The 19,484-nt window shown below is 38.8% G+C and overlaps 3 protein-coding genes across 3 annotated transcripts in view; 2 read left to right on the forward strand and 1 right to left on the reverse strand.

Moving 5' to 3' along the window:
* LOC111324258 (uncharacterized) overlaps nucleotides 1-569 on the forward strand; it is a 28,467-nt gene extending 27,898 nt beyond the window's left edge. The window contains exon 5 of the mRNA XM_022927770.2: nucleotides 18-569. Within this exon, the coding sequence (XP_022783505.1) occupies nucleotides 18-394 (377 nt within the window). The 3' untranslated portion in view covers nucleotides 395-569. The remainder of the gene's footprint in view (nucleotides 1-17) is intronic.
* Nucleotides 570-1,159: 590 nt separating this feature from the next.
* Nucleotides 1,160-3,764, reverse strand: LOC111324262 (transcription factor HES-1-B). The gene is made up of 4 exons (XM_022927776.2): nucleotides 2,682-3,764; nucleotides 2,462-2,557; nucleotides 2,182-2,275; nucleotides 1,160-1,826 (listed from the first exon to the last, which is right to left on the reverse strand). Exons 1-4 carry the CDS (start codon nucleotides 2,742-2,744, stop codon nucleotides 1,405-1,407), a joined length of 675 nt encoding a protein of 224 aa, XP_022783511.1. The 5' UTR covers nucleotides 2,745-3,764; the 3' UTR covers nucleotides 1,160-1,404.
* Nucleotides 3,765-16,364: 12,600 nt separating this feature from the next.
* LOC111324246 (uncharacterized) lies at nucleotides 16,365-19,071 on the forward strand. Its single transcript, XM_022927754.2, has 4 exons — nucleotides 16,365-16,523; nucleotides 16,931-17,026; nucleotides 17,166-17,259; nucleotides 18,512-19,071. The coding sequence occupies exons 1-4, from the start codon at nucleotides 16,461-16,463 to the stop codon at nucleotides 18,883-18,885; spliced, it is 627 nt and encodes a 208-aa protein (XP_022783489.1). The 5' UTR covers nucleotides 16,365-16,460; the 3' UTR covers nucleotides 18,886-19,071.
* Nucleotides 19,072-19,484: the final 413 nt, after the last annotated feature.

The following is a 19,484-nucleotide window of genomic DNA, read 5'->3' on the forward strand; positions in this document are numbered from 1 at the left end:
TATCTATTTTCTTGTAGAACGTATGGAAAATGTTGGAGAAGACCAAGAGACAGTAGAGATCTGCAACCGAGAGTCAAGCGCCCGAATATCTTCATCTGGAAACAACTTCGGCAAACCGTCAGTTTGTTCGACGAAGGAGCAAACTAAACAAACAGAAGAAAGGAACATCTTAGAGAAAGACGTTAGTTCTGACAATTCCAAGTTCTATGACAGCGGGTACGTCTCTAATCAAATCTTCTCGAGTAAGTCACAGTCGTGTTCTACTAGATCAACCTTATTTGGAAACACGACCAATGATTGTGGCAAAGACGCTGTAAAGCGAAAACCTTTCAGACAGCTCAACTACAATAACAATCGAGGAACGGACAGACAAACAATTTGGCGGCCTTGGTGAATGCATGCGTTCTTAAAAACTCCAGTTCTGGAATGAATCCGCCTCATGACCTCAAAGTTTAATAAAATCCTTAATAAGTTTAATAAATAACAAAGTTTAATAACATCCTTGATTTAACAAAATGTCTTGACGTTTTTGGTGTTCTATGAAACCAATAAAGTCGAATTAGCGTACATCGTAGAAAAGACCGGTTTTTTTTGTCAAAAGAAAGTATTAATCGGTGTGCGGGTAAATTTAATATAAGTTGAATTTTACACTTTTATCGGAAAGGAGAAGAATATCCAGATAAGAACAGTATTGTACCAAAGCTTCTAAGTTATATCGTAGAAAGTGTCGAGGGCCCGGGTCAGGAAAAACAAATACCGTAGCTAAGAGTCCAACTCTTTTTCATGGTTCTATTGCGCTATTACCAGTTCCACAAGCGCTGGTTTTAACATTTTGCATAATTTTTGTTCAGCTCCGTAATTAGCAGTAATCGCGATCGGCGTATTTATCCATGGTCTTCATGGCCGGATTAAGATTTCTAACAAATCATGACTACCTTGAAATTTTCAACCTTTTGAACCATAAATTATGGCTGGCTTAATGCGCGTAGGATTCTTTCGGGGTACGCGATGCAATTTCAAATAGGATTGTCATAAAAAAAAAAAAACCGAATTTAAATCTTCTTTCGAAATTCCTTAGATCACTGGAAGAGCGCATGATTCTATTTCAAATTACTGATTACTATAACAACTGCTCCCTCCCAAAATAATAAACGCAAACTTTCGTTAAATTAATCCTTTCTTTATTATAAACTGCCAAGCAGTAATTTGCATATAAATTTACAAATAATCTCTTTCACTTTGTCATTCATAATAATCTCAACAAAAGCTCTATACGCCGGCGAAGAAAAGCAAGTAAAGAAACCGCACTCAGTGCGTAAAATTATGACAGGAATCCTGCCTTAGATTTGCAACGTTGCCTTTGAAGAGCTTACTTTCTAGCATTTTAAATTCAGTGTTTATTGGTTACCAAGGACGCCATAGTGGTGTTTTTGTTTCAGCGCTAAGAGAACTCGCAGGCGAGAGGCTGATTTGCTGTGTCTGAGCCGCCGATGGACTGACAGGAGATGGTATTCTTAGCATTTCAGTTTTAACTGGACTTGTTACGGGAATAAAAACTGTAGGTTGATTTGTTGGAGATGGCGGTGGTGAAGGATATGGAACCCAGACGGTGTTTGGCGCAATGGCGGGAAAACTCGAAGTCACGGCGGGAATCCCTGAAGCGTGGCTCGTGGCGACACGGTTAGTGGCGTCGCTATGGTAACACGAAGCCAAGTGTGACAAGAGTTTTTCCCTGAGCTGCTCGTTTCCTTCACAGGTCGTGCTTCTGTTGACTTCGTTGAAGCACTGGTTGAAGCCAGCTCTGTACTCGGCTGGTGACTGAGGACCTAAACGAAAACGAAAACCGTGGTTAAATACTCGTTTCGAATGATTTTTAACTAGCTTTACGGTACAAATTCTCCAGAAAACCTATTCAGTCGACAAATTGCAAGACATGCAAGACTTATACGACATTTACGTGTAGTATGTCTTATACAAGACTTGCCGTGCGAAAACAGTAAAGTGAAGATTCTGTCAAAGTCCTCCGTTTGCCTCATGAGATTTTTCATAATCGCATTATCGTCTGCATTTGCGAGGTGTTTCATAATTTTAGCAAACCGGTTTCAGTTCTAATTAACACGTCGTCACTTCCACGAATGCTTTGTTTAGAACTCAGCAAAGTTTCACTTAGTTAAATCTTACCTTCAGAGCGGCAATCCTTTCGCTGTAAGGCTTTCAAATATGTCACAGTCATCTCAAGAACATCAGCTTTCTCCATCTTGGAATAACGAGAAGCCTAGACAAGACACAAACGATATTCGTTTAAATATTTTATTGGAATCTAATCTGTATAAGCTTAATACGTACACCGAAATCACATTTATAATATTTTATCAGAGTCTGCGAGCATGTTTTCGAGCGAAGGAAACTTCTCCTCAGAGCTGGTTTTGTTAAACTATGAACAAAAACAGAAGATACTTACATCTTTATGCAAAAGATCCAAGACCAAGCTCTTCATTTCGTTCAAGCTTTCATTGATTCTCGCTCTGCGCATTTTTTCCATCAAAGGTTTCTTTGCCTGTAGAAGAAAAGTTATATTGTTGGAGACAAGTTTGGAAAGTTGTGCCAGGGATGTGATTGAGCGATTTAGTTGAAAAATGACACATCAGCAAATTACAGAATTATGAATAAGAATTGTTTACCTTTCTTCTTTCGGAGAGAATCTTGCTAACATAGATTGCACTGTCATAGCATTCAACAGCCATGTTTTTTTGAAGTTTGCTAACGAGTTTTTTTATGGAAGTTTGTCGGAGATGTTGACTATGCGAGTGTTTGTCGCGAACCGTCCGACATGCATGATGCGATCACATTTATATTCATCAATCGTGGGAAAATATCGGGGTCGTGTGCCGACATTGGATGAGTTTTATTTACAAACACCTGTCCAGTGACAATCGGCTTGCTGCCTAAACAATGCTGGCTTCATAGACAAAGCCACAACCGTGGGAACAGTCGCCTCTGATTGGCTGAGTGCTTAGAGTCGCACGATAACCGTCGTTTGCATTGTTTCCCGCCTTCAGTGGCGCGTGAAGAGCGTGAGACCAGACGAAGCTGATTGGCTTAGAGGCCCGTAATTCACTTCATATAATTATCGTTTTGCTACTTGTACATTCAAATTTTTAAAACAAAAGCAGAATGACAATCTCTGCTCTTGAAATTGGGCATCCAGGCTATTTGAGCACGTGCCGTAATTGACGCGACACCCTCGTTGCTTCTATAGAAGTGAGGTTTTCTTTTCCTAGCAAAACTTGTGGTTCTAAAGCCCTCTAATAAGTTTTATATTGACCGTTTTAGAAAGTTTAAGTCATTCTGTTATAATCCACGTGCTGCAGAAAACATAACAGGTATTATTTTCATTGTTTGTCTCGTTCTTTATCAGTTTATCTTTCTTCACACTTAAATCGGGCTTTGTAGAATGTATTTCAATAACAAAAGGAAGCGAAAATTTCCCACGGAAGAACGACTCGCGAACTAAATGTGAAATAAACGACATTCCCTTGGTGGAGCACGTATTTAACACGACGCCAGGTGGAGTTTTATTTGTTCTGCTATAATGGAGACACTGATACGGGTCTATGTTTGACAATCAGGGATATATCTCGACTGAGCTCATAATCGAATCAATTACTTATAATTCATATTAAATATCGAGACCACGAAAAGCTAAACTGAAAGTGAAGTGACAGCGTTCAAAAAAGTATCGTAACCTCTTCAGCTTTTTTCATTTTTTATTTTATCTTAATCTTTGTTTAAACAATTTTTAAGAAATGGGAAAACTCAAGGAAATATTTGTATAGACTGAAGTCTGCAGGAAACTCATTATTAAAATCCAGTCAAGTCTCTAAAAATAAGAAAACTGCAACGTCTTGTTTCCTGTTCCTGTTGTTATGTCAACTCCTAAATAGAGAAAACCATCGATCATTATCAGACAGAAATACTGGGAATATTATAAATGCTGCTTCTTAACAAACGACTTCATTTAAAACTGTTAAGTAGGTTTGCCCTTAATAAACCTTTTAAGCAGATATCAGCTCATGCGATTTTTTTACTAAAGACAAGAGAAAAAAATCTGGCTGCACGATATATATTTTATGCGATTATAATTTGCAGATCATCGAAGCGAACGTATTTGTAGTATTATCGAAAGAGCAGGATTCCATGTCTGTTTTTCAACGTTTAGTATATGAGTAACTTGTAACGATAATGGACATAGCTTATGAATAGTAGCATAATTGAACAAAAGCCGCTTTATACCCTGAGTGTGTTGAATATTGTTCTGACTAGACAACAGGACATTAAAGCTGACACTTCCATGTTCTAATTGTGCTCATGGAACAGATAATTGATAATAAATTTTTGTAATGTTTTATCTCTTGGAAGGGGAAAAACTTATTCCAAGAGCGACGAAAGAAAAAAGGAAAATGCAAATATTTTTTGGCATTAGAATGGCGTGTTTAAATAAATGGATTTCTGAGCTCCTCATGGAGAAATTTGTCTACATAATACGCTATCAATCATGCCTTCAAAGTTGTACATAAACAACTTGAACACAACATGTTTAGCGGCAGAAGATCTTATTTTTTCAACGAAGTTGCGAGTGTAGTCGTGTTCCAGAAGCCCTTTTACAAAGGAATTAATGTTTACCCTAAAGTAGAATTTACCTCTTTATTCTTTAGTCGATAGCCTGCTTACCTGAACCGCGAGGAAATGGAAACAATGTTTTGAGCTGGTAAGCGCAAAACAAGTGGGTAACAATGAAGTACTTCACTACCTCGAGACTCAAGTCTGGTTATAAAATATCATTGTGTCGTAAATATTTCAGGACTTCAGAATTGAAACTCTTCAGTTGTATCAACTTGTAACATATGTAGTACTAAGTAAAGGGTCACGGTAATTTTGACGATATTTGCGCTCTCTTCGGTTTTAAACTCATTCAACTATAATGGTAATTTTTAAAAACGAATTCGTCTTTGAGCGAACATTTTTCATAAGCTAATTAAAGTCCTGTTTGATTCTTTAACACTTCTCTTCTTGCCAGCGTTAATTTCTAGAAGTAAGCCACTTATGATTTATCACAGCGTTAATCGGCTCGCTGCTTTCGAGCCAAGTCTGGATTGATCCAAGTGCTAAAACGATTTCTAACGTGCTGAATCAGTAATCCTGGATCTCTATTCACGTAAATGTTTGATCAATTTCCCTAAAATGTGGCTGGGGTATCCACTGCTGTAAATATTTCCAAATAAACATCTTCCTGTAAATATCATTTGGCATCGTTTGATGCTCGCTACATAGCAGTTCAGACGTTGCAAATGCGATTGTAAAATGCGACATATTTATAGACACAGGAACATTACCATAGAAGACTAAATCATCATCTTCTTTTTAATGACATATTCTTTGTTTGGCTAAAAGCCTTTAACAGAAAAATTACAAGCTTACGCAAAAATGCGGCCTACTGAAAAGCTACATCGTTTTACGTTTCTTCATCTCTTAGCATTTCAGAGTAAACGTGAGGGAAACGGGAGCAAGGAGAACACAGACAATATCTTTCAGTGTATCTTGATTTACAATGAGAGCGCCAGCTAAAAAACCAGCATATGTCTGTCTATTATTATTAATCTCATGCATCCGCTTTTCATTGATTTCAGTTTACATCAGTACAGTCACACCCAATGGGAGAACCCAAGGGACAACCTAAGATTTGAGCTTGTTCATTCTAACTCTAAAGTTCTTCACGACTCCTTTACCCACCGTGCTAGTATAATCTGGAACTGTTTACCAACCCCTGAGCTAAAAGCTGTTCCAAGCTTTACCTCATTTAAAACTCACCTTAAGAAATCTCACAGGTCTGTAGAAGTGATTTCATCTGGCTCTAACCCAACAGCAACGAACAACAACGTCGATGATTTTGTGATACTTTTAACTCTAATAATTTAATTTAGTTAATTAGTTATTTGCATTTCATCTGTAAAATACTTTTTCCACTTACTTTTGCATGTATTTATATGATATTTATACTTTAAGACCAGGCCCACATTAGCATTTGCTGCCATTATTAACCTGCTTCATCAAATAAAATATATTATGGTATGTTATGTGGCTCCTTGTCTTCAAGCTTCTTCGGCTCATCTGCTTCAGCTATTTTCTTTACATCGCCATCAGTAGTTGACAGTTTTGTTTCACTGAAGCAGGAAAATCTCGGTTATTCGGGAAGATTCAAATAAATGGAGCTTAGAGGAAATTCGGTACGAAGCAGTTCCAGACACGATTTTCTGTGGTTTCCGTTAACAAAGGGATGATCCTGTCGTATTAAATTTAAGCTTTTCTGGGTGACAAATTTACGAAATTTGACATCATAGTTCCGCTACTAGAGATAACAGATTCATCTTACGAAGGGTATTGTTCTTCAACGGTAAATCTTGACACAAACTAAAGGACCCACTCAATAAATCTTAATAATAATAATAATAATAATTTAATATTTATATTGCGCAAATTAACATGTAGATATGATCAAATGCGCATTACAACAATTTTCGGGGGACTTTGGCCAGATTTCATCAGCAGTTTACAAACAATCGAAGGAAACTTATTTGAAGATGCCCCCTCCCCCCAATTCCCAGTAAACAGGCCAGACCACATCACAGTAATCTCGTGAGTGGGTTCTTTAACGTCCCCTGCCCAACCAAATTAACAAATTAATAGATGCAGGAGACGGTGGCCACTAATGACTGATAAGTGGCCACATCTTTTAATGTTTCCTGATTTTTCCCGCCTTGGCTCGGTTTCGTTCAAAAAGGCGTTCTCCACTGGTTTTGTAGGGATTGTATCTCTGATATAAGCAAATCCGAAATTCTTGTAGTTGTGCGACCTGAAAAATCGTCTCACTGGATAATTTCTAGAACCCTCCCAAGCCAAAAGAAAGGCTAAAATACAGGGAGAAATTAGAAGCAGATGAGCAATGACGGCGAACGAGAAAGGGAGGGCGGGGGTACGTGGGAAGGAATTGAATCGTACTCAGTGAGTAACGGAAAAGGACTGAATGGCCAAAACTTGTTGAACATACAGAGAAAAAATTACTGGACAGTCAAAGATCTTGACCCCTTCTCGCCTCCTCTCGATTGCTCATTATCAACCGTAACAACTGACTTGATGTAATCTGGATATCAACACGTTCTTCCTTAACTACAAGAATAGAAGCTTTCCTATGTATATCCATCCTCGGGAGAAGAAATGCTTCGACACCTTCAAGTTTGCCCGTGCAATGTAATCAGTTGAAATCCGAGAAAGGTATAATTGTTCAGACAGTAATCTTGAAGGTGCTAGACATTTATCAACGATTCCCTTGTTTAGGAATACAAGAAGTTTATGAGACGGAAATGGGCGTTAATTCAATTAGGGACCACCCTTTCCGAGGCGAGAGAACGGAAACTATATTTATGACTTTCGATACGAAGGAAAAGATAAAGTTACCGCATATGAACAGATACCACAAGGGAGGGGAAGGACTTCTAAATATGATTTATGGTTTAAGTTGATATAAAGAACCTCAGAGCTAAAACCTCTTTGTCGACAATCAAGTTGGATGCCTCGAACAAGCGTATGGACCAGACATGTTGAAAGATGATGTAATCGGTAGATGAAAAAATCCGAGCTGGGATCTTATACTCCAGTAAAGCGAGAAAAAGACGATCATCGCGGGCAATAAACAGGATTAAGACTTAGCGCCTTAGTGACATAGACTTTGCGGCTATGGTGTAGGATTGATAAAATATTTGAGTTTTAAATGACACCATTATTTTCTCTTGATAACACTTACTGGTAATTTTCCTGCGTTTGAACAAAGAAAACTTACCATTGAACAAGTTAATGATCCATTAACACTTCTATTTTCCTGTTTTAACCATATCCAGCTTTATAAAACACTCATCATCTTATGATCCAAAGATCTACTTTAAATACCTGCATTTGATAATCATACAATGAATAAAGGCTGAAAGTTTGTAAAGAAACTGTGGTGCTGCGTCGGTGGGGGTAACAAGGTAATTTGGTTATACAACTAAGTTGAAATTGTAAATTGGCCACAGTAACGGATAAAAAAGCTGACGTTTCGAGGGTTAGCACTTCGTCAGAGCGAATGGAGGAATTGTGGGTTGTATGCGGGTTCATATGCACAAAGAGAAGCTACGCCATTGGTGGGAACATGGCGACAAGAAAAACACGAATAAATTAGTGGAATGAAAAGCATTCGTTGATACCTGTGGGATTAAGAGTGCCGATTTGAAAGATAAACTTTTGTTCAAGAGTTTTGCGGCTTTCCGTGTTACCTAAATGTAAGGAAAGACCGCAGATTGCCATATGTTGTTCAGAATGGTTAGGTAAATTAAAGTGTCTAGCGACTGGTTTTGATGCGTCCTTGTCATTCCTTTCCACGTCGCGAAGGTGTTCTCGGAATCGGTCACCTAGTCGTCTTCCTGTTTCGCCGATGTACAACTTTTTGCAATAAGTGCAAGTTATGCAATAGATTACGTAAGCGGAGGTGCACGTGAAGTGATCGGTGATCGTAATGGATCGCTTGGGTCCCGATATTTTCTCAGCGTTGCGATTGAAAGGAGAAGTTTTGCATCGTGCGCGAGCGCATTTAAAAGTGCCGCGTTGGTCATTAGTTTGCAATGAACTTCTGACCAAAAAATTGCCTTTTTTTTTGTCGCGTTTGAATGAAATAGGTGAAGGTTGCGAAAAGATGGTGCCAGTCTCTGGATCGTTTTGAAGTAATTTAAAGTTTTTAAGAATAATGGATTTAACTGAGTGGTTGTGAGGGTGAAACGTGAGAGTGAATGGAATACGGTCGGAATTTTCCTTCTGTGACGTTTGTAGCAGGGCTCCCATGCGCGCGTGGGGCAGAACATGCGCGCGTGGGGCAGAACCCCATACCCATGGAAGACCATGGAATATGGTCAAGCTCTTTTCGTTTGGTTGTCACGTGACTGACCGAGCGTACGTACATGCCTAAGGGATCGAGGGGACCCAGGCGAGTCTTGGCAAATGCACATCTTTTATGCTATCATTAATATTACGAACTTGAGAGCTCCGCTTTTAGGCATGGCTAAATCTATATATTAGTGCTGACTGTCGATCAATAAGTTGGGCGCGGTGGTGACCCGCTTGAAGGACAGAAACAGGGTAACCACGTTTTTCGAAAAACTGGCACATTGACTCTGATTTGTGGGAAAAATCAGAGTCATCATTACCAAAGGACGAGGTCTTAGAAACTGAGAAAAGGGAATGCAGTTCTTTAAATTTGGCTCTCGGTCATGAGGCACGGACCTCGCGCTAAGGCGGGGGTAAACCTAAAAAAATGCCCATTTTTCAACCTGATTTTTCATGGCAAGGATTCAATTGAAAACTTAGGCAAACTATATATCCCTGGGAAGCTTATGACTTGAAGATTATGAAAAAAAGAATTTTACACTCCACATGTCAATTGTAATTGGATACCACTCGTTTTATTGTGCCACCTGCTGGGTTTTACCAAGGGTTACTTAAGAAAAGATAACTCCTGGAATTAATAAAAAAATGCTTTTAGTGTTAATTCAAAGAATACATGTTGCTTATTGTTATAAGTAGATGGATTTTTGATATGTTGAAAACATTTCAAATGGTGATCGATTAAATTTGACATAGGAAATCGAAGTAGTGTTTCCCTTCATAACTTTGAGTACATAAATAATGTAGACAATTGCTCTCCTTATAACACAAAACTTATCAAGAGGAACAAATGCTGAAAATTTCAGATCATTCGGATAAATTGTTCTCAAGATATCTTTTCTTGAAGACAAAATTATTGCATAATGAGAAAATAGCCTTTAAACTAGTGGCCCAAGTGTCCATATTTTGTCTGCAGGTGTCTAAAAGTAATTTAAATGACTCCTGGTTCATATATTACTCCTTCTGCTTCTTGAAGGGCTTCCTACTGACGAGTCCTCAGAAGTTGCTCCCCTTAATGCTCTCTCTTTTCCTTCTACGTAGCCTGTAAATCAGACTTCATCAATCGTTTACTGTCTTTTGCATGTGCTGCCTCTCTGGTGCATACACCACCAAGGATAGATAGCCTCTCCATAATTTTTAGCCTACTACTAGTCTCTGCGGAGTTCTATTGTTATCGCTCTTGTTTTAATTGAACAAAGACTGAATGCATAATTAATGCATGGGGTTATATGGTACTCTTGCCAAAAAGTTTAAGATAAATTAGGCAATTTTATCATAAATAGAGTAAAGACCTCAAGTCATAAATATACATTCTGTGATTTTTCACCCCATAATTTTTTGTTACAGTGTATATGCACAAAACCTAAAAATCTTTCTTGTACCTGATCCAAGATTTAATAGATAAATCAGTGAAATTCAGCAGGGAAAAACTGGAACCGAGGGTCGATATGGTATGAGAAATAACTCATAATCGAGGACAGAGAACGACATAGACGTCAAAAAATTTCTCACCCATCTCACACGCGACCGTAGAGTTCAGGTTTGGGGCCAATGTATTGGCTAAAAAATTGGTGTTCAACAAAACCTACGAAAAGATTGGCATAGCTGGGTCCCATTTCGGTACCCATGGCTACGCCATTGGTTTGTTTGAAAAAGTTGTCCCTGAATGAAAAAAAATTAAGTGTGAGCACTAGTTTAGCTATGCGAAGTAGTGTTTCTGATTTAGGTTCCTTAACAGTACCATCGTCAAAACTTTACCATCATATATCAAAGACAGCCAACACGCTGTTGAAATTTTTTCGCGACTTTAATTTTCTTGAATAAAGGCTGATAGTTTCTAAAGAAACTGTTTGGAGCTGCGTCGGTGGGGGTAACGAAATAATTTGGATATATCAACAAAGTTGAAATGGTAAATTGGCCACCGTAACGATTACGAAAGCTGACGTTTCGAGCGTTAGCCCTTCGTCGGAGCGAATAGAGGAATTGTGGGTTGTGTGTGCTTTTAAAGGCAGAAAAAGGAGCTACGTGATTGGTGGGAACATGGCAACGAGGTGCACCTCCGCCAATGTAACCTATTGCATAACTTGCACTTATTGCAAAAAGATATACATTGGCGAAACAGGCAGAAGACTAGGTGACCGATTCCGAGAACACCTTCGCGACGTGGAAAAGAATGACAAGGACACATCGAAACCAGTCGCTAGACATTTCAATTTACCTAATAATTCTAAGTAACATATGGCAATCTGCGGTCTTTCCTTACACTTAGGTAGCACGGAAAGCCGTAAACCTCTTGAACAAAAGCTCATCTTTCAAACCAGCAGTCTAAATCCCACAGGGATCAACGAACGCTTTTCATTCCACTAATTTATTCGTGTTTTTCTCGTTGCCATGTTCCCACCAATAACGTAGCTCCATTTTCTGCCTTTAAAAGCACACACAACCCACAATTCCTCTATTCGCTCCGACGAAGGTCTAACGCTCGAAACTTCAGCTTTTGTAATCGTTACGGTGGCCAATTTACCAGTTCAACTTTGTTGATATATACAATTTTCTTTTCTTGGCCAAGACAAACTTCTTTTCACCATGGACATTACATCTCTTTACACTGTCATTCCTAATGGCGAAAGCCTTCTGGCCCTCAAACATTTTTTTGATTAACGTATTAACGAACGCTGTTCATTCCACTAATTTATTCGTGTTTTTCTCGTCGCCATGTTCCCACCAATGGCGTAGATCCGCTTTCTGCATATAAGCCCACATACAACCCACAATTTCTCCATTCGATCTGACGAAGGGCTAACGCTCGAAACGTCAGCTTTTCAGTTATTCGTTACGGTGGCCAATTTACAATTTCAACTTAGTTGTAGAACTAAAATCATGCATTGAGTTGTTTACTTTTTATAACACCAAATTTTTCCTTTTGAGAGATCCAAAGTGGGCACGTGATGCACTGAAAGCCTCCGGTTAAATTCAGTGGATAAAAAAACATGATCATACGCAACTTAGCTATTGGTTAATTTTGATCAAAGTACAGATCATCTTTAGATATCCTTTTCTTGCTTATTGATTAATGAAAAAAGAACTGTTCCCCTGAGCTCATCACCACGTTACATAATTTCCCAGCTGCAGCACTGGTAAAACATTTTGCACCGACGGAATGGTAGAGCTCAGATTGTATTCACGATCTGACTCTTGATTCCTCCCAGAATATCATAGACATTTCTTGTGTTTTAGTTCTGAAAATTCAGAATTGCATCGAGAAGATAGAGCCTAGCTCATGCAAATTTTAGCAATTCGTTTCTTTAAGTGTGAATTACGTAATAACTACTTCCAGGAATTAAAATGCAGGCGAACTTGTCATTTCTTGACATAGCTTGGCATACCTTAACATAACTTTGTCCGTATTTCTCGAATATCGCCGGCCCAGCGATATTTAATTCAAGCTGTACGCCATCAGGCCTTGATGCTATATTCGGCTGATAGCTGTGAACATTATATTAAACTAGACGCATAACCGCGTGAACTCGGGTGTCTTTGCTTAGGAATGTTTGTAATGGCATGTAATCTGACGAAGAGTGTTGTTTAATCTAATTTCTGCTTGATATCCGAAAACACTCGACATCTTTCAGTGTGGGTCTACCCCGAACAGTGTGTGCTTTTGTTTGTAGAATCACGGGGCATCTTTTTGGCCGCCATAATAACCATGTGCTTTGAAGCTTACCTGGGTATATACTTCATGATTGAATGCCGGATAGTTGTTTTCTTACTTCACAGCTGAAAAGCATACTCAGCGCATGCGCTTTACTTGCTAGACTGCGTTTTGCGTCTCAAGACGGAAAACAACGAAGCCCAATTTATAACTCGGGCATTCCACAGGAAGCCCGAGTAAAAATGAATTTGCACGTTTTAAGTCCCTTGAAAAACCCGATATGTTCAGGATTTTATGAAAGTATTGTATGCTGCATACCTCAAAAAAACTTAATACCCGACTAAATATTTCTATCCTTCGTATTTGGCCTAATTATGGGTTTTTCAATGGAGTTTTGTTGATGAACAATAGTTGTGATGTATTTATAAATGAAGAATGAACCTATCTGTCTCGAAAAGGCGATCATCAGCAACACACGTTAGCATTACTAATCCTGTGAGCTCTGAGAGCAAATGGAGATCCTTTGAAATTTGACAATAAAGAAAACTATATGGCCGGATGTCTTAATCCTCAAGCTTTTGAAGTGAAAAAGAAGAGATGAGAAAGCTTATAGAAATGGTGGCTTTCAAAAGGGGCGTCAATAGGTTGGCGGCTTTTACGGTTAACAGCAAAAGGTTTGGCCCTTTTACGGCCAACGGTAACATTTTTGGCCATTTTGGCTGACGGTTAAAATGACATTAGGAAAATGATATCGCAGTTTGGAAAAAAATAAAACAGTTAGGGTTAACCCCACTGAGAACCTCTTAAAACTCTGAACTTTTCAAATTCTATTAATAGATTGTGAATATTCTTCGATCGTTGAGCTATTTCGTTTTTCACTGCTTCCATTTAAAGTCCAATTGGTGTTTTAGAAATAGCAAGAAGACAATTCACGCTGGGTCACGTACAATGAAAAGTTTTCTAGTACAAATCAGAATTTGTATTTAAGGCCTTCTAACATTTAAGCCGATTTCAGCAAGATGGCAGGTCAAGTGAAACACGGTTATGCTGATATTTGTCAATTTTAACGGTTAACTTCATAGAGAATCTCTTAAAACTCTTTGAAACTTTTCAAATTCTAGTTATAGATTGTAAGTATTTCTCGGTCGTTGGCGCTCTTTGAGCTATTTCGTTTTTTACTGTAGAGAAAAGAAAATTGTGTCACAATATGACAAACGTAAAAAACCCAGCCTAGATTTCTATAACTTTGTCATTTCCAAACAGCGATAATCCTCGTCGGTTGCTGTTCATCTTCCCCCAATAGTTTTTGTGAGATCCACTAAGAACTCAGAAGGCGGGATTACGAAGGAAATGAGTCCAGGATGGGGGCGAGGTTTGGGAGTGTAAATATTAACTTTATACCGCATTTCGGGGCTTTTCAAGGGGCGATCCGGCGGAACTATATCGCATAAAGAACCAAGACGGTGAAGTCCAATTGTCAAATTCATGACGAAAATCCAGCCGCCATCTTCACAATGATGCACGAATGCTATGAACAAATATTATTCAATGTTTTAGTCAATTGTCAAAAACCAAAGAGCTTAAAATATTCCGAATTATGTCCTTAAACGGCCTCTTTTTGAAAATGGATGTTGCGTAGCACACGAGACATCTAAGGAGTTTTACAGCATGGGTTTATTTTGCTCATCGCAGGACTTGAGTCTTTACAGATATTCAAATTTCACACACTTGCCTGTTCTTGTTTCGTTAGGTCAGGTCGATTCTATTATTGTGACGTTGAACGGCCGAAAAGGTAATCAAAGAACGCGAATTGTTTGTTGTGTATAGCAATTAACACGCTGGTAATAATGTCAGTAATCTCTATTTTGATTTCGTATGCGCTTCCATTTAAAGACCAATTAGCGTTTTAGGAAATCGCATGAAGACAATTGGCGCTGAGTCACGTACAAGCTTTCTAATACAAATTAGAGTTTGTTTCCGAGGTATTTTGAAAACATTTCAGCCGATTTAAGCAAGTTGGTGGGTAAAGTGAAACACGGCTATGCTAAGCAAACTGAAACTTATCTTTAAAAAAAAGATGTCCCTAGCTTGGAAATGAGCGCACATCTGTGATAATTTGTCTCTTAGGCGTTGAAAGTCACTTAATTTAGTATCTTAACCACCCTCCGTTGGTCTTACTCGTCTTAAGTGACAGTCGGAATACTTTTAGGTTGATTTCCTCCCGAGATTTTGTCTCAGTAAGCAAGAAACGAGCTGTATAAAATATACTACGTATAAAAGGAGTCATGGTGATATAAAGCGAGCTTTTTACAAAGTAAACCGTCTTATGAATTTAAAAGTTTCACAGAAGTCTTTCAGGAGTTTCTGCACAACGAATCAATTTTTTTAGACTTGTCGAAAAAAAATTGCGTAGTAAGCTCTAAACTTGTTTTTGAGATCTCTGTCAAAAATTGTCTTTGTTAAATATATAGATTTAGTCCATTTCCTTTCATAACTTTTCACTTCATCTAAAAATTCCCACTTTCGCTTTAGCTCTGCGATTCAAATGAGCTCGAGTCAAACTTCTCACTTTAGTCGTTCTTTCTCTTTTCATCATTGTTCGAAAATATCATCTGATGTAGATTTGCTGACCGGCACTCGTTTCTTAACTTTTATCAAAGTTTTAAACTTGTCCACTGTATCATAATGCCCGTATCGAACTAATTTTAAACAAGAATTTTACCGCACGCTTTGCAAGCCCAAAACTGGCCTTTTCTTTTCTAATTTTCGCCTTAACAAATGACATTTTGTTGCGGAACGAAATAACACAAATAGTAAAATGACCTCGGGAGCCATTAGCTTCCATGACACATAGCCAAAACATCTTAAGCATTTTCCTCTCTGTAGGATTGTTTTCCGATGTAAAAAGAGAAACATGGTAAAAAGCTTTGAAAACATGTTTTTTAAACTGACGCTTAATCAACTCATTTATCGTACCACCAGCATCGAAACCATCCTTGGAACTCGCTTTTACTTTCGGCTCAAGTACAGAGTGAAGCACAAACATAGACGCCGAGAAGCGATCTTACCGTGGGAAAATAAACCGCGCTTTTGTGATTCAAATCTTGTATGTCTCCCCGTGTGAAACGTACAACAAAAGCTTGTCACTAAAGACACAAGAAAAAAAGCAAATTCCCTTTTATAAACACACGTGGAGCGAAATGCGTCCAGGCGTACATAACTTCCGTGAGAAAAGAAATTGTTGGTGGTGCTACGAAGTTGGACGGGGAGTCGTTTGGCGGTAAAAAAACCAAAACAACAAAAAAAAAACGAAAACAGGTTGGTATCGCTGATTGCAGTTATGAGAAGTACGCTGTTATTGAGCAGAGCTTCTTTCGAAGTACTGCCACTAATTAAACGGGTTTAGGTTTGAAAGCAACTGACCAATCGAATGACTTTTCTCACACTCGTCACGCGTGGGTTACCTCCTTCGTCGTTTTGTTGCAAGCGGTCGGCATGTGCCTATTCAGCAGGGACCAATCAGAATTGGACGTTCCCACGGTCGCTGCTATTGTCAAGTTAATATGAGAGCCCTTAACTATTAAGGTTATTGTTTAACGTTATGTTTCTTCTAAAGTGTTTATAAATATTTGACAATGAAGTCATTGCGAAAGCATTTTCTGCGAGGAGGTGGCATTGTTGACGTTAAATAGCTAACGTAGTACCAAGACACAAAGTATTCGCTTTCAGACACCAGCCTTATAACACGCGCCCGGGGAAATTAAGCTTTAATTTTGAAATTATGGAACATCAAGGGCACGATACTACGGAAATCATCGGTAAAATTCGAGTGGAACGGAGAAAGGTTAGTTTTTTCCTTCATTTTTCTGCAAGAATTTGCGTAACGTCACTTGACTGTTTTGTGCACTGAAACGGTTTAGCTGAAAAAGCCAAACAAGTTTGAGGGGTGGCCAGCATCGTCCATTAATTGGCTTTTTACTCCTAGAAGTTATATAACTAATACACATCAAAGAAGAGAAAAATTGTTTTTTTTTAATGGATTTTCCAAAATAGTATTACTTTCAAGAGTCGCCATAGGAATGATTCGGAAGAATGGAAACCAAGGCTGCGCATTCAGCACTAATTGAAGCGCAGGTTGGAGCGCGCTTCTACAAAAAGCTGTTAAGAATCAAAAAAGATGTATGTAAAATCCAACCGTGTTCTATAAAGGATGATCAGTTATCCTAAATATTTATGATGTTTAACTTTCAGGCACAGAAGCCAAGAATTGAGAAGTTAAGACGTGATAGAATAAATGGTAGCTTGGACGAAATTAAACACTTGGTGTTAGAAGCTCTCAACAAAGATGTAAGTTCGCAAAAATACTTGGTGAAACTTCCTTTTTTTGTCACCTAAACCACTTTCGTATAAATTTCTCTAATAAGTCATCGGCAATTCTTTTAATTGAAGTCTAATTAATTATACAATCGATTTCTCATCTATTCAGATTTCTCGTTACTCAAAGATGGAAAAAGCTGACATTCTAGAGATGGCTGTGCAGTTTCTGAAAGAAACCCAAGCAAGAAAAAGAATGCAGCGAGGTTGGTTGAACAAATAATTTTAGTTGAAATTTTGCCTTAAACTTAAGTTTAGATTGGCAGAGGTATTGTTCATTATACATTCCTGAATAAATCTAATGCTGACGGCGTTCACGTGGAACATAAACACGGGACGGTACAAAACGTGGCCCCCCCTTCTGGACCCCTCTAACTGGATTAAGAAAGGATGAAAACAATTAATACCTGGTGCGACTTAGGAGGTCGCCATCAGAGTGGCATTTCATGCTACAAAAATTTGCCTAAATCTTCAAAAAGTGCCACTAGAAATGTTAATTCTCCCGTGTGCTATTGTGGAATCCATTTTGTTTCTAAGTTAGAGTGGGGACCTCGGCACAAGGCTACAAAACCTCCGGTCTTTCCTCTGATCGACCGATCAGATTATTCCGCCATTTTGATTGCATCATCTCATGTCCTTGGTTACCACCGCTGACCAAAGCAATTGTGGTCACCATACACGGAGCTCTATGGTGGAATGTTGAAGATAAGGTATGTGATTGTTTGGCAAGAAAATGTCGTGATTGTTTATCGATGACTTCAGGAATGTCGAGATTGCATACAAAATGCGAAAAAAATCACACACCTACCTTCAAAATTCGAGCTCCGTGTATGGATGACCACAATTGTTTTGGTCAGCGGTGGTAGCCAAGGATATAAGATGATGCAATCAAAATGGCGGAAAAATCTGATCGGAGCGGCCGATCAGATCAGGGGAAACACCGGAAGTTTTGTAGCCTAATGCCGAGGTCCCCACTCTAACTTATAAACAAAATGGCACCCACGATAGCACCCGGAAGAATTAACATTTCTAGTAGCACTTTTTGAAGATTAAGGCAAATGGTTGTAGCATGAAATGCCACTTTGATGACGACCTCCAAAGTCGCACCAGGTTTTTATTGTTTTCATCCTTTCTTAATCTAGTTAGGGGGTCCAGTAGGGGAGGTCCACGTTTTGTACCCTCCCCATAAACACACCCACGCACGGCCATCGTCCTATCGGATTTCTTAAACTTCTTGCATTTTGACGTGGCCTGAAGAATATAGTGAATGTACAAAAGTTTGGACGATTTAGAGATTAAACAACTAGATATCAAAGTTAAAAAACGTGGTAAAACAGGAAAAAGGTTTGTAGCAATTTGATGACATATTGGAAGTGGTGCATTCGAAAGGTTTGAGAATCTTATCGCGAAATTTGAAGATTTCTTGAAATTAATCAGAATGATCGCTTAATTTCCTAGGAATAAGATCACGAGTTGAGCTCGCAGCAGAACTTCAAGATACTACTCCTCAAGAGAGGCATTTGGTTGCACCTCCTCAGATCCCCCATCTTACGAAAGAAAAACTTCTCATGGGAATGACCACTGACGTAAACCCCATTCAAGTGATGTCACCTGTTGTGCCACCTTTCGCCTCAGCTCCCATGGTTGCCATGACAGCACCACCAACTATTGTATGGTTACCTTACCCGTCACCACCTCCCTCACCCACAGAGAAGTCCAACGAAGTTGCTGACTCCGTGATTAAGCAGAGCTCTGTTAGCAGAAAGGAACCCACTCCGATAGTAACGTCACTTAGCAACACAACAGTATTACCCGTATGGAGACCGTGGTGACAGACAAGCGCATGAATTAAAGAGAATGCTTGAGACGAAATTGTTTTAAGAGACAAATGAATTAAGACTCGAGAACGCTTACTACAACAAATTTACTTGTCCACTTATGGAAAATGATAACGCTAAATTCTTTCGTGTAGCATAAAATTCCCACCCAGTCCGCATTAAAGAAAAATTAGTTCTGTACCGATTTTGTATATTATTCATGTGTTATCTTCGAGTCACCCTCCTCAAAAAGGCGAAGTGTAAACCACCTAATTTATCCTTCAGTATCATGCAGTGTTCCCTTAAAAAGTCCTTTGTCTGATTAGGTCCGGGACAACGTTTGGTAATTAGTCGCTTTTTGCTCAAGCTTTTTTCAGAAATGAAGATTGAGCAGGTACTCAATTCTAAAATCCAGTCTGAATTGAGAAAAATTAAAAAATATTGTGAACACCGAGAGTTATGTAGGTACTCTCAGGTCACATGCAAATGGATCTCTGATCGCAAGTGCGAATGAAGCCGTAAGCGTGGACTCTCGCAGTCATTTGCTTAAGCCAGTCACGTGGTTAATCTATATGCCCACTGTGTCTCTCTTTTCACATTCGCGTCTAACCTTT

This window comes from Stylophora pistillata, chromosome 5 (genome assembly GCF_964205215.1).
Source record: "Stylophora pistillata chromosome 5, jaStyPist1.2, whole genome shotgun sequence".
Lineage (NCBI taxonomy): Eukaryota > Metazoa > Cnidaria > Anthozoa > Scleractinia > Pocilloporidae > Stylophora > Stylophora pistillata.

What these genes read in the sequence shown, in the direction of transcription:
- LOC111324246 (XM_022927754.2), top strand. Translation starts at nt 16,461, where the DNA reads ATGGAACATCAAGGGCACGATACTACGGAAATCATCGGTAAAATTCGA. An exon ending in TAGAAGCTCTCAACAAAGAT is followed by an intron (nt 17,027 to 17,165) that starts GTAAGTTCGCAA and finishes TCATCTATTCAG; the next exon opens with ATTTCTCGTTACTCAAAGAT. An exon ending in AAGAAAAAGAATGCAGCGAG is followed by an intron (nt 17,260 to 18,511) that starts GTTGGTTGAACA and finishes TTAATTTCCTAG; the next exon opens with GAATAAGATCACGAGTTGAG.
- LOC111324262 (XM_022927776.2), bottom strand. Translation starts at nt 2,744, where the DNA reads ATGGCTGTTGAATGCTATGACAGTGCAATCTATGTTAGCAAGATTCTC. An exon ending in TTCTCTCCGAAAGAAGAAAG is followed by an intron (nt 2,558 to 2,681) that starts GTAAACAATTCT and finishes TTTCTTCTACAG; the next exon opens with GCAAAGAAACCTTTGATGGA. An exon ending in TGGATCTTTTGCATAAAGAT is followed by an intron (nt 2,276 to 2,461) that starts GTAAGTATCTTC and finishes TGTCTTGTCTAG; the next exon opens with GCTTCTCGTTATTCCAAGAT.